Source organism: Ornithodoros turicata, chromosome 2 (genome assembly GCF_037126465.1).
Source record: "Ornithodoros turicata isolate Travis chromosome 2, ASM3712646v1, whole genome shotgun sequence".
In the NCBI taxonomy this organism is placed as follows: domain Eukaryota; kingdom Metazoa; phylum Arthropoda; class Arachnida; order Ixodida; family Argasidae; genus Ornithodoros; species Ornithodoros turicata.
The window spans coordinates 150,068,839-150,082,787 of NC_088202.1; the positions used below are offsets into that span (position 1 = coordinate 150,068,839).

Sequence of the window (13,949 nt, forward strand, 5' to 3'; positions counted from 1 at the left end):
CTGCAGCAGGTCACTCTTAGCATATCACAAAGAACATTGCTCTTTTAAGCACGTCAGACATCACACATAGAATCACTAAATAAGGGTACCCTATATTTCGTGACTGTAAGAAAGCGGGCCCGTTTTGACTGTAGGGAGAACCACAGGTTAAGTGACCAACGGTCATAGTAACGAGGGTAAAGTACACGTGTTCGCCCCCTGTTGTGCCGGTCATTGTCATATAAACAAAATGTCTTAGTGTTAACGAACAAGTGTTCCACGTGGAGGCGAAATTGGGAGGGAATGGAAAAAGGGCCATCAACGGGGATGTCGTACTAACGAGTGTCATTTAAAGAGGTTCCACCGTAAATGATTTGCCCGCTACAGAAAAAATCAGCTACAATCGCAGTCCGATTTTTGGGACTCTGCAGGCATCGCGTGAAAGTTCGAATAATCGAGGAAAAAAACGAGTTTCGCTTCTAAATATACTTTACTAAGCACTAGTGGACTGGAAAAATTGTCAATGCTTTCCTAACGCGCTTCCAGCTGTGTCTGATAACATCAGCTTCTATTTCCCGAAACGACATTTCGTCTGTAAGTGCACTGACAGATGCACCGCCGTCATCAAATCCGCAAGTCGGCTTCACCTAACGCATATGTGCTGTAGGGTGAAGCTCGCTTTACAGCGCGACTCGCGGGCGGACAGCACGTGCTGGGCCTTTTGAATCAAGCCGTTGTCAAAGACGCAAAAGCGTTCCGCCATACCTCTTCTACTCAGAGGAATAGAAAATGAACAATCATTGCCTATTTTTTTGCTTCTGTATCGTGGTTGATTTCTTTTGATACGAACTTCGGATGATACCAATATCTTTTGTCACCCCAAGAGAGAAATATCGAGCGACTGGGCTAGACGGCGTCCGAAATTTTGGACGTTCTTATACGTCAACTCTATGGGACCCGCTGCTGTTCGGCGAACGAGCTCAAATAACCGAGCATGTCTGAAAACTCGGTAGGCAACTGTATCTTATATGCAGATGGTCACATTATTTACCGGACCATCTAGCGCCTGATTGATTGCGATATTCTCCAGGCTGATCTAAATAACCTGGTCATGCGGTGCTGTAATTGCCTATTTGAAATCAGAGCATCAAACCAAACCGAAGACGGAAAGAACTGTTATTTTTTTAACCGGACCTGAACCACTGTTGTTCATATTGTGCATGTAGTGTTGTATGTACTTGTTGCAGGTTGAGGTGTTCTGTCCAACCTCTTATGTAAAGCCCTTAGCTGAATGTCCTTAAGGTATAAAGAAATGAATGAAATGAGCTACTGTATAGGGCGGCCTTCTGTCTGGGTGTTAACTGAGACAGAAGATAAAAAACATCCTGCCAAAGTGCAGGCACCATTTATCAGAAATGCATTTCATGTAGAAGAAACCAACTTTAGCACATCAGGCCATCAGTGCAGGATTTCTTATGGACAATATTTTTCGTCTGCACCAGAATGCTAAAATGGTTCTCATTGCAGGGCCCTGTAGGTCCGCGTGGCTCTCCTGGTCCTAGTGGTCCACCAGTAGGTATTTCTCCTTGTCGACCACGCTCTGTAGTTGTAATGCATTACAACCCGTTTCAGGGCCCTCAAGGATTTCAAGGCATCAGGGGTGAACCTGGTGAACCTGGACCACCTGTAAGTGCATCAGCGATTTAAAGGAAGACAAAAAAATGTTGTTTCTGCTGTTCTACATTGCTGGGGCCACCAGATATAGTGGGTTTTGCATAATGTCCCGGGCTTTCCGTGATTCTGTGAAATTTTGTGGAATCCGGAATTCATCGCGGAATCTTTTGTTTGGCACAGAATTTTGTGGAATACCTTATTTTGCTTGAAATTTTGTGACGTGATTCTGCGGAAATCTGGTTGCGTCGAAGGACGCGCGACTACTACGACGTGTAGCATCTCGGGAGACGCTCACGCAAAAGAGCGTCCGATACTCCCCAACTGCTCCAAGGTACATGTGACCCTCCAACATACCTATTGATACTCACATATTTTATGCTATCACATAATTTGCGCATCTCTAGTTTAGCATTAAAAATGACAAGAAAACGGAAAATCGTGTAATATGTGTACCCGCTTTTTGGCGTGCAGATATCTGGCACACGCGCCTCAGCGACCATGGTGATTGCTTTTTGCAATGCCATCAGTGCAACCGAGCTTATTGCAGCGCTTTTGTTTGATTTGTGCACAGTTTCGGGTGATGGTCCACTAACGTGATGGAAGATACTGTTACTCAAACTACAAAATGAGGAAAGAAACGCTGGACTTACAGCACAACGTGACAAAGTTGCTGAACATAGTGTGCTATCGGTTGTCAAGTGTGACTAGCGGCGTCTTCCAGCAGCGTCTTGACGTATTTCACCGCTATGTGAGCGGTAGTGAGCTGGCATTTTGTCTCCCGAACGTCGGTGGTTGCAGGGTATTTGGGTACTTCTTCCGTGCTTGTGCAATGCTGTGATAAACATCAATATCGGAGCCTGTATGACTAGCATTAAAATTCTTAACTCGATGAATTGACTTTTTTTCTCTTCACTAACATTCTTGCTTAATTGGTACACCGCATCCATAATGTCCATCGTAGGAAACACCATAGGCAAGGGAAGCTTTGGTCTTTTATCCAAAATACTGATAGAATTGCTAGATATTTCTCTGCAGTCCATAAGAACTGTAGGTTGTCTTGTTGTCTTGCATTCTTATTAGTTTGGTATATTCCATCTCATTATCTTCCACTTCTTTTCCAGATCCTTATTTCTTAAAGTCCATAGGTGTTGAAATTCTATTCAAAGCTTGTAATTGACAGCCCAAAGGTATTCCACCCGCGCCATTGCTGCTGAATGATGCAATCTGCTCTGATGAAACACTTCAGCTTGTGCAATCCTTCAAATCCTCCTTTTGTGTGAATTCAATGGTTCCAACGTACCTGGGCAGTTCCACGGGAAATGTGAGTATCCTTCTTTGCTTTCCAATTCAGCTGATGTTTGGAGGAGTTTGGAAACCACAATGATATTCCAGGCATAGCTGTCGTTGACTTGGCGTAGAAGAAAGAAGCCCATGAGACATGAGACAACAAATTGAAAAGGGTTAAAAATTGGGTCGTTTGGTGTAACATTAAAAGCAATAAAAACCCTGGTGCAGAGCGACACTTAAAGGACAGCACAAGACGCAGCACTAAACTGACAAACCAAAGACTTTCCAACCCCAGCTGCCTATATATCTGTTCTCCCGTCCTTCTGTTCACCTCTCGTTGATTCTCTACTTCCGTTCATGTGTGCGTTTTTTCTTTATCTTTACTGAAGTACTTGCCATATGAAGACCCCAATAGAAACTATAAACTAGCAGCATAAACTACCCAAACTATAAAGTTGGGGTAGTTTATGCCATTCCTTTGAAGTGTGAAAAAGAGTACATCGGGATGATGTCAGGGTGCATAAATTGTCGACTAAAAGAATATAATGCGTGCAATGGATACGATAAATTGACGGAACATCTTAAAGTTTGTAACAACTGCAAGTCAAAATTCGACAGTACTAGGATTCTTTATAGAAGCAAGAAAGTTGGAGCATTGCTTTAGCAGGAAGCAATGAATATAAAAAAGGCAGGTGGACAGCCTACCAGTTGACATCTTACCTAACATTGAACAGCTTATCCCAAAGGACAGTAAAGATGAAAGGAAGTAGCCAATCAAGGAGAACTGGAAAGGAGGAGGGGAAAGAAGATATAAGAGTTGTGAAATAAAGCGTTTGGTTTGTTCAGTGCCATGTCTTGTGTTTTCTTTTAAGTGTCACCTTGCACTGGGTTTTTTATTGACTTTGATGTCACACCAAACAGTCCAATTTTTAACCCTTTTCAATTTGTTGTATTATAATTCAGGCTTCTCTCTTCTACGTCAATGATAGTTAAGCCTGAAATATCATTGTGGTTTCCAAACTCCTCCAAACATCAGTTGAATTGGAAAGCAAAGGAAGACTTTACTCCTATTGTCTACGAAAAGCAGGCTACCCAGTTTGCCCGCAGAACTGGCTGGGCCCGTTGAACCGTCGACTTCACATAAAGGAGGATTTTAAGGATGGCACAAGCTGAGGTGTTTCAGCAGTGATGGCGTGGGCAGAATACCTTTGAGGTGTAAACTACATGCTTTCAAGAGGATTTCAGCACATATGGACCATAAGAAATCAGGAATTGGAAAAGAAGTGGAAAACAATGCGGTGGAATATACCAAAGAAATAAGAATGTAACCTACAGTTCTTATGGACTCTGGGGAAATGTGTAGCAATTTTATCTGCATTTTGACTCAGGGACCAAAGTTTACCTTGCCTATGGCATTTGCACCAATAGACCAGCTAAGCAAGAATGTTAGGGAAGAGAAAAAAAATTATTTCACTGACAAAGCTGTTACAAAGGTTGTGAACAAAAAAATTTAAAATTTAAATAGCAGGCCAAGGATATGGTAGCTGAACTAAACGATAAGAGGTGTCTTCTACTTGAAGCAGATAAATCTGGTAAGTGTGTAATTATTGGTAAACGAACCTTTTTGTAAAAAAAATCTAAGGCAATTGAGAATAACTTCACTGAAGTAAGAAGTATGCCAAGCAGGAGCTTGAAAAGTAAAACACGGAAGTGATTTGAAGAGAATAATTTTTGTAATCAAGCAAGACAGTTAAAAAGTGCTAATAAACAGTTCTTACAATACTGGATTGAAGGCGATGAGAAAGACAGGCAGAATGAAACATGTAAATAAATATGTTGATTGCAAATTTGGAGTATTTTATGCCATTCCTTTGAAGTGTGAGAAGGAGTACATCTGGATGACATTGAAGTGTGTAATACCCCTGTCATACTGGCTAATTTAGTGTCATTTTTGTCAAGTGTATTTCCAACCAAGCGAATGCCACTTTCACTACGTGCTAGCTACATGGCTTAAGTAAGTGCCACTTAAGCAATCATTGCAATTATGATGAGTAATGAATGATTTGTCAGTCTCAAAAGGTGTGGAGCCTCACGTCATATCGGCAGTTATACATATTGTCCTTGGAAAAGCTTTCAACACAAAGCTGTGTCAATTTATGGTGAATTCGTGTGACCACTTGATGGCAGCTGGATCACATGACTGTCGCCACCTGAACATGAATAACAGGAAGGCCAGTAATCTGGCCCTTAGGTAGAGTAGAGTAGAGTAGAGTGCACCTAAACCCTTTGCTGCAGAATAAAAGAGAATAAAATACAGCGCTAGTATTTGTTGCCTACTTGAGGTAGTATCCTCAGGAGTTTTTAGTTAATATCCTCTTTTCCTTTTTATTTTTTTTCCTTCCTGGGAATAGCAAGCCACCATAGCGGTGGCTAACCTTTCCCTCTTAATTTTTTTTTTTTATATAATAAACATATTCCCCCCTTCCTCTTTTCCACTTTGCCAGATTGCGCTGCCTCAGCCATTGTGTGTATTCTGCCGTTGTTGCGGTTTCCAATATAACATATTGCTGACACTGTTCCATTTCCTGCTTGAGTCGCTTGGATCACGCTAGAGGCATTGCAGTCGCTTGTGCGGTCCCGTTGTCTGTTAACCCATGTTAACTCGGAGGTGCTGGCCAATCAATGCCAATGTTGGCCATCGCGGTACAGACGTGATGATAGATGTGATGTGAGATTGGGTAATGCGTTGCATGGCCAGATCAGGCAGGAAAAGTACTTCTAGCTGGCATATTCCAGGCACTATGAAAACACCGTGCGGAGATTGCTACGTTTTGACCAAGCGAACACAAGTGCTCAGAATCTAACAAAGAAATGTGCCAGTAGATGACCACACGAATTCACCATTAGAGCTAGATAAGATCGTTTTGCAATCTCAACGAACGTGCATATTTAGCAGCATTCATCTTGTGCCGTTCTACTTCATTGACAAGATCCTGACTGGCGATTTCGTGAAAGCTCGTATATAACTGTAACTCTGATAAGATGATTGGATTTTGTGTTCCCGTCAGTAACATTATCAGAGTGTCTACCAACCTGGAAAACAGGGAATTGTCAGGGAATTTTGATGTGACTGAAAAAGTCAGAGCCCCCTGTCCCTCACTCCTTCCTGCTGTCCTCTTAGCCACAGTTGCTTCGTGGCGCTCACACGCAACTAAAAAAAAGGAGTCCGGATTGTCAAATTCGGCCAAAAAGCAGCTGAGGTCGGGGAAAATCGCAAACAAGTGCCGTGATGATGCACGGGGAATCGTGAGTGCCGACCGGTGGTTGAGAGGCAATGCTGCAGCAACGCTGCAGCGAGTAGCAGTTTGCCAGTACGAAAAGCTTTGAGGCAGAAAAGTAGGACAGCCTCACTAATACTTAATAAATGGTCTGTTTTATGAGGGATCTGTATCAAAACTTAGGAGCAGGCACCAAGTACCCCTTTATTTTTGTTAGGGAATTTGCTTGAAATGGACAGGGAAAACCTTGTAAAGTCAGGGAGTTTGAAGGCTGCAGTTTGGTAGACACCCTGATTATAATCTCGACTGTATTACATTTCATACGAAAGTTGTCGAGTCTAGAGAAATGTAAAAAAAAATGCACACAGGGGAATTAACGAGTCTCTCTATAGATAGGGAAACTATGACAGTTAAACGCTACTATACAGACATCAAGAGAAAGATCATGCCACCAGGATTTCTTCATTCAGACCCGGCACAATTTTGGAGCTTTATTGAGTTCCATGAATTGATTAGTATTTTGCGTAACGAAATTGTGTCTCAACTGTTCACAGTTGACATGTTGCTTAGACAAGTTTCACAGTAGTATCTACTTTTGCCCAATTATCTTGAGCACTCTTCCACAGGATATTCCTTATCAGCTGCACACGTTGGAAAACATCATCGGAAGCTGAGAGCGCTGTGTTCGTTAACTTTGCCACATTCCTGAAACAGTGATCCTTATAACAACAGGACTTGCTTTGTCTTCAGTAAATCTGCCCAGTCTATGGCATTGTTCAATTCCACTTACATGTGTGTTCAGTATATCTTAGCATATGCTTTTGACAATGATGTTGTTTAAACCTGAATTCTTTGCCAAAAAACATGACGTTTTTCTGTTTCAACCTATTTTACGACGTAATCAATAGTTGCTGTACGTCGTTCCTGCTCAGACTCTGCCACAAATACCCATTGAACACATGCCATTTTAGGTATAACATTTAGAGAATCAAGTTTAACCTATGTATTACAAGGTTCTGTTTGACTATAGACTTGATCTCATCGATAGACTTAGATCTTTTTTGGTCACCAAGTGTCTGAGCAAATATTTTCTTTGTTATTTTGGTTCCTGCATTGTAAAAGCGGTTCCATTGTGTCAAACAACGTACAAAGACATTTAATACTACTGTCACACAGCAATGTGAATGTCATTCCCAAAGAATGGCTTGAGCAAGAAGGAGTTACGTGGCAAAGAAAGACGTCATTCACTAATGACGACAGTGATGTTCCATGGAATAGTTTAACCATGCTATGTGTGCATATTGATGCACATTTCTTATAAATTTATTGTCTAGTTTAAAAACCATACTTGTGGACATTGTTGACACAACTAAACCAACTATACTATTTGCTTCGCTTTGACGATCATGTAAGGCACAAGCCTAGATAAGTATGTTACCGAATCCCAATCACCAGGCAAGAACAGGCAAGAAGGTTGTTAGTATGGCTGTGTTTAGGCATGGCACAAATCAGCTTAGCACTGAATAAGTTGACCGGGGACAAGAGTAGCTTCCTAAAATTGGGTATGGACTCTCTTCTTTAATTTCAGTACTAAGGAAACACAGAAAAACCTATGGGACAAGGACTTTTCTTTTTGCTACTTCTGTCGTCGTTTTCTGCTTCTTCTCTGCCGTTGAGGGAATGCAGTTGGTGCAGTTGGTATGAGGCGTGCCGTTGAGGGTATGCAGTTGGTACGAGAAGGAAAAGCGAGTGAGCTCCCCAAACTCGTTTCATAAAATGCCATTTGTTGTCACTGTGTGGCACTGTATGAATGTCATCCAGTGCAAATGACATTCAATTTGCCATGTGACAGGGTTATAACACACTCCGGACACAACAATAACAATAGACAAACATTATCACTAAAGGTGGTATACTTCCTAACCTGGATAATTAAGAGCAATCTTGTTAATATTGTAGCATTGTTGCTGTGACCATGCTTGCATAGTCAGCAAAAACATCTTTATTTGGCAGGTGTCAAACAGGCACAGTAGCTTACGCGTGCCTCATCTTCTTCTCAATCCACTGCAGTGCTCACTGAAAAACTGTTGCCGAGTGTCTATTCCGAAGGCATAACAATTTATTTATTTCTTTAAATACCCCTGGAAAAACATTGGAATCCAGTGTTGATGGTAGGTGTCTATCCAGTCTTCTGTGATGAAGATGACGGCGACAGCTTGAGGGTAATCTATTTCAATGGACCCCCGGGGGTCTCCGAGAGTGTTCTTAGGGCTACGTGACGATCAAAGGCAGCCCAAAGACGAGTGCTGGTCACTCTGAGGGGGATGATATGTGATACTAAAGAAGGCAGAAATATAGTACCTTCTCACTTTTGGCATGGTGGTGCCTGGTTTGTTTGTTTTCTTCTTCTTTCTTCACATCCCTTATTTATGTGAACATGAATCCAAGTTTGGGGGGCGTTAAAGAAATGTACTGTGTCATGTGCTGAAGAAACACCTTATGGGAACTTACTCCAAGGCACTCATATTCCTTGGTTTTCTGAGCTTGTTGTGCCCTTCCCAAAGGTTAATGGATATGCATAGTCAGCTTAATTTAAACCATGTTTATTATAAATGGTGCGCATTATACATGGGCAGATACAGACCCTCACTTTGATGAGGAATCCCCCCGTCCCTCCTTGCGTCTCGGGTTACGACCACCAGTAATACATTTTTGCAGGGATCTCCAGGACCTGTTGGGGAAAGAGGTCTTCCTGGAGTACCGGGAAAAGATGTGCGTAACCCTTTTAACAGTGTTCATCTTGGAGTATGGAGATATGCAAATGCTTGTTCATAGGGTGATCCTGGAGAAGATGGAAGACCTGGGGTGCAAGGCCCTCCTGGTCCACAAGTAGGTGTTAACACAGGAGAGGAGAGATGTTTCCAGTGCTGATGTGTGTTGATTTGTGACAGGGTGTCAGAGGCCTTCCTGGCATGCCAGGCCTTCCAGGTGCTAAAGGCCACAGGGTAAGTCTCACAGTGGATGGAGAAAAAAAAAAGGGGGACACACTCCTGGTCATTGACTCTCATTATTGATCAAAGTTGGGCTTTTATTGGAATTTGCGTAGTTAACCATCCATTTGAGCTCGAAAAATTTCTGCTCAACAGCTCAAAAAGCTGTCTTACCACCAGACGAACAGTGAGGAAAAGGGTGGAATTTCAGATCATTTTTGAGTCCCATCGTGAGTGCTGTAAAAGTCCTTTAAGGTGGTCCAAATTGCCCCAAGTATTTTCATGTAAACCAAACGGCCTTCCCAAATGAATGTGATTTGAACATGTATGAAATTGTTTCAACCTGGAAATTGCTTGCCACCAATATGCATGCCAATCCTACTGTGTGCTTTGTTATAAAAACGTGTCAATATAAAGCTCTGCAGATGTGCTATGCAGTCAAGGGACCTAGAAAATCTGTTCTGTTTACCAGGAGTTTCATTTACCGAGTTGTGTGGGTGTAATTTCGAGGAGTGCAGAAGCAGTCTTTATGCACATTACTGCATCAAAGACGAGGAATACTGTTGTAACCTCAGCCAAAGTGGAGTAAGAAAAAACAGGACACGTTCAAAGACGACTGTGTGCGTCTTTATTCCCTTGAAAAACAGAACACAACAACCATTCACTCCAGCAACGTCTTCATCGTTACCGTTGATCAGAAAAAGGATGATACAGAATATATTCGACGTTACAACATTTCCACCCCCTTAAAGGGACGGTCTCGTACCCCCTGCCCCTTTCATAAAGTGTACCATTCGATTGCCCGTTGTTGAAAATGGAATACTGCCAATTTACCCGACAAAACACGCCACAGTTATTAAATAATCGAATTAAATTGATAAAGATTGCAGAGCATGCCGCGATCTGTGTTGGCAACAATAAGAACGGCCACGTTGCCCTGCGGGTAAGTCCGTGATAGGATACAAAAATCGTCTGCTTTTGTGCGCGCTAGTGCATCGGCGTGAGCAGACGACTTTCAGAAGTTACTGGGCATCATGGCAACTCTCGTACATTTTCTTTCAGTTCTCAGGTGAAAAACGCGCATTCTAAGTAGTGGCAAGCATGGTGGTTCAGAACAACTATGTTAATCATCAGAGACAAGTTAAAAGTCGCAGAACAACCCCATCCACAATCACAAATCTGAAGTCGCTGACCGTCGGCGCGCAGTTGCATTACAGCTTTACAGCATTACAGACCAAAAATATATTACGCGCACTTCCATTACACTCCCCGTTGTACACTGATCATGCTTCGAAATGAAGTGTCGCTGACGACGTACGTGGAGAAGGAGTACGTGTTTATTTAAAAACCGCATTAAATACTCGCGGAAAGAAAACACGTGACTTAGCTTCCACGTACCGGTTGTGCGCCACATTATGGGAGACCCCACAGTCAATGCTCGGACTACATTCTCTGCTCGCGGAGATATATGCCTGAGTGTCCCCATTTCGAGAGCAAAGGGGATTACTCAACCCAAGGTGCTCCTGCAAGTCACAATTACCATGACAACGACGACGCACCCGCAGGCCGACGTCATACGTGACGTATGCATGAGAGGCGCAGCTTTCGTCGTCTGCTCTTATGGCACGTTTCGACAAATTCCTCGAAAACGACTTGGTTATTCCGAATGAAACTTTGACGGTTGTATGTGTACAGTACTCGTGAAACTAGTTTTGGCTAAGTTTCGGAATCGCCCCGGCTGTACGAGACTGTCCCTTTAAGAAAACCCCCTCTTGCCAGAGCTTTCATTGCTGCTGTTCCTTGATGCGGCTCGTGGAGCATGAAAAGCAATCTTTTCCGTGCCTTCTGTGGCACAATTACACGATGACCGCAGTAAATCAATCCATGTTCCACAGACAACTCTAGCTTCCGGTCGTAGAAAGGGTGCAGGTCCCCATCCGCTGTTTTCCTGCTTCTGGGCCAACCATCCAAGATGTACTTCCTTATTTGGCTCAGTTGAGGATCCGCAGCAGTGGTAGCTTGCAGTTCAGTTTGAATGACTGGTCCTTCGTCCAGATGTTCTAATGCTAGGACATACTCCGGCAACTCGTTTTGTGAGTCATCATCTTCCTTCATGTATAGGGGAAGTCGACTAAGTGCATCTGCAGGGAGTAAGGTCTTGCCGGGTCTGTACCCCAGCTTGTAGCGATACCCGCCTAAGAGCAGTGACCAGCGTTGGATGCGTGCTGCTGCCATGACCGGTGTTGGACGATCTGATCGAAGCAAACCTACCAAGGGTTGGTGGTCAGTGACCAATGTAAACTCCCTACCAAGCAAGTATCCCAAAAGCGCTTGACTCCGAAGACTAGCGCCGGAGCTTCGCGCTCCAATTGAGAGTAATTCTCAGCTGATGTTAGCGTTCTGGAGCGGAATCCGATTGGTCTGTCATTCCCATGCACTCTGTGAAAGAGTACCGCTCCCAATCTGTAAGATGAAGCATCGCATTCCAGACGAAGCTCCTTGGTCGGATCGAAATGCGTCAACTCGTTGGCATTCACCAATGCCATCTTTGCTCTGTTGGACGCTTCGCCTTACTTCCCCAGTGCCATGCCGCTTTCTTTTCCAATAGGTGGTAGAGTGGTACCAACATGGTGGTCATGTTTGGTAGGAATCTACTGTAAAAGGTTAACATTCCTAGAAAGGAACGTAACTCGCTGATGTTCTTTGGAAGAGGCGCATCTTTGATGGCCTGAAGATTCTTCTCCATGGGGTGAATCCCCTCTCCGTCTATACGGTGTCCGAGGTACTCCACCGACGTCTTCTTGAAACAGCACTTTTGCTTGTTTAGCTTCATACCATGTTCCCGGAACCGTTGCAGGACCTTTATTCTAGTCCTCATGGAGACCTTCACACCAGCAATTGACCCATTCATCGGAATATTCTGACTTTGGGAACGCTTTATCCACACTAGTAAACATTTTTCAAGCTCTTCGTAGTCACCTATGGGTTTTTTTGCAGTCCAAATCCTGAAGCACTAAAGGCATCATACAGCTTGTCCTTTTCACTAAGAGTTCTTGCTAGTGTACCTTTTGGCATCCCTTACTCCATCACCGTTTTTGTGTAGCGACCATTCTCAAAATTGTTGATAACTTCAATCTTGCTTTGAAGATCAAGGACATGATGTGTGTGCTTTTACGATGCTGTTGGAAATGGCATTTACTACTGTTAACATACTAATCACTAATCCTAATCATGGCCATACCAGAAGTGGAGTGCTCAAGCTGTGATGCACACAGCAGTGATGCTCTGAAATGTTCAGCCAGTTCAGTTTTCTGTTCCGTTTACTCAGTGGTGTAAAAATTTTCTTTCCGTTTAATGGGGAAATTTTTCCATTGCATAAATACGAATATGAACAAGCTTGCAGCTGTTGTTCCATTAAAGCAGTAATTCCATTTAGGTAATTTCCGTTTAGTGAGATTCCACACTTTCTGTTGTGAAATGTACTGATATCCCACCGCAATCTAATTTTTTTTTTTTTTAATTTCAGTCTTTGTTGCACTCAAAATTCCTCAGGGTTGAGGCAGGAGCACTAGCTAACGTGGGATGCTCAGTTTCCCGTGGTCACTCATTGTGATGTCAAAAGTGTCTCTCACATACATTCTCACGAGGAAGGTGATATGTTGCCATCTGCTAGAGAGACTACCCATTTTTAACTTTCACTGTCTGTAGTAAACCCCAATAGTAAATTCTTGCTATATTCAGCAAGTGTTAGAGTACTGAGGCCTCTTACCTGTTCTTAGCAGTTGTCATGAACCTGATCTAAGAGCATGCCTCTTACATGAATGACCATTTGTGGTAAAAACAACGTGTAGAACGTTTGTTGTGACTTGTGTGCCCTTTCAGGGTTACCCAGGCCTGGATGGTGCCAAAGGGGAACAAGGGTTAGTGGGAGAGAAGGTGAGTAATAATGGATGTGTTGAGAGTTGTCGTCTTACAAACTTTGTGTGCATTTGTTGCCAGGGCTCTCCTGGTTTACCTGGGAAAATTGGCCCACCGGGCCCTGTGGTAAGCTTTTCGTATGTGTCTTTTCTTTCTTGGGCCCTGAAGTACTTTTGTGTAGGGTCCAATGGGCACCAGAGGTGAAAGGGGCAGGGAGGGTCCTCCAGGTCCTCCGGTGAGTACCCATCATACAGAAATCTCACTAAGCTGTGTTCAAGAAATTTTAGACATTTGCCAAGAACTGAGCAGTGAGTGGCTCGTTTACGTAAGCTCATAATTAAATAAAACTCCTAACTTGTACATTTTATTTTGAACGCTTTCTGAGCCTCTGTTTTACCATTTGAGAGCTTCAGCGAAAAATATTCCAGAAAAAAACCTGCGTCGACACTGTGATTTTTCTAGTAATCATTTAGTTTTGGTTTACATGTTTCTTACGGCGAGCCACGTACCACTGTACTCTTTCGCTCAGCTATCTGGCGACAGTGGTTCATCCGTCTGGTTCACACAAGGGGGTGACAGAAGATGAGGAATATTCCCTGTCTTTTGGTTGGTATGCAGTGCCCCCCCAAACTCAAAGTTCTATCACCGCGGCGCAATTAATTTGCAAAATCGCTGCCAGGGCGACGGGTCAGAGCGCTTGAACTGCAGACCGCACCCACTCTAGTGTGATAGTGTGACGTTTGTGGTAAATAGCCTCCTCATTCATTGATAGAAAAAAACGTCTGCTACGAACATTGTGAGCTGTTTCTTGTTGACTGCTATT

At 43.2% G+C, this 13,949-nt stretch overlaps 1 protein-coding gene across 4 annotated transcripts in view; it reads left to right on the plus strand.

Annotated features, from left to right (window-relative positions):
• The window catches only part of LOC135386394 (collagen alpha-1(I) chain-like), a 127,956-nt gene that overhangs the window by 55,541 nt on the left and 58,466 nt on the right, over positions 1–13,949 (plus strand). For all 4 annotated transcript variants that reach the window (XM_064616308.1, XM_064616309.1, XM_064616310.1 and 1 more), the window contains 8 exons: positions 1,507–1,551; positions 1,612–1,665; positions 8,937–8,990; positions 9,054–9,107; positions 9,170–9,223; positions 13,091–13,144; positions 13,208–13,252; positions 13,308–13,361. In XM_064616308.1, coding sequence (XP_064472378.1) covers positions 1,507–1,551; positions 1,612–1,665; positions 8,937–8,990; positions 9,054–9,107; positions 9,170–9,223; positions 13,091–13,144; positions 13,208–13,252; positions 13,308–13,361 — 414 coding nt within the window. The remainder of the gene's footprint in view (positions 1–1,506; positions 1,552–1,611; positions 1,666–8,936; positions 8,991–9,053; positions 9,108–9,169; positions 9,224–13,090; positions 13,145–13,207; positions 13,253–13,307; positions 13,362–13,949) is intronic.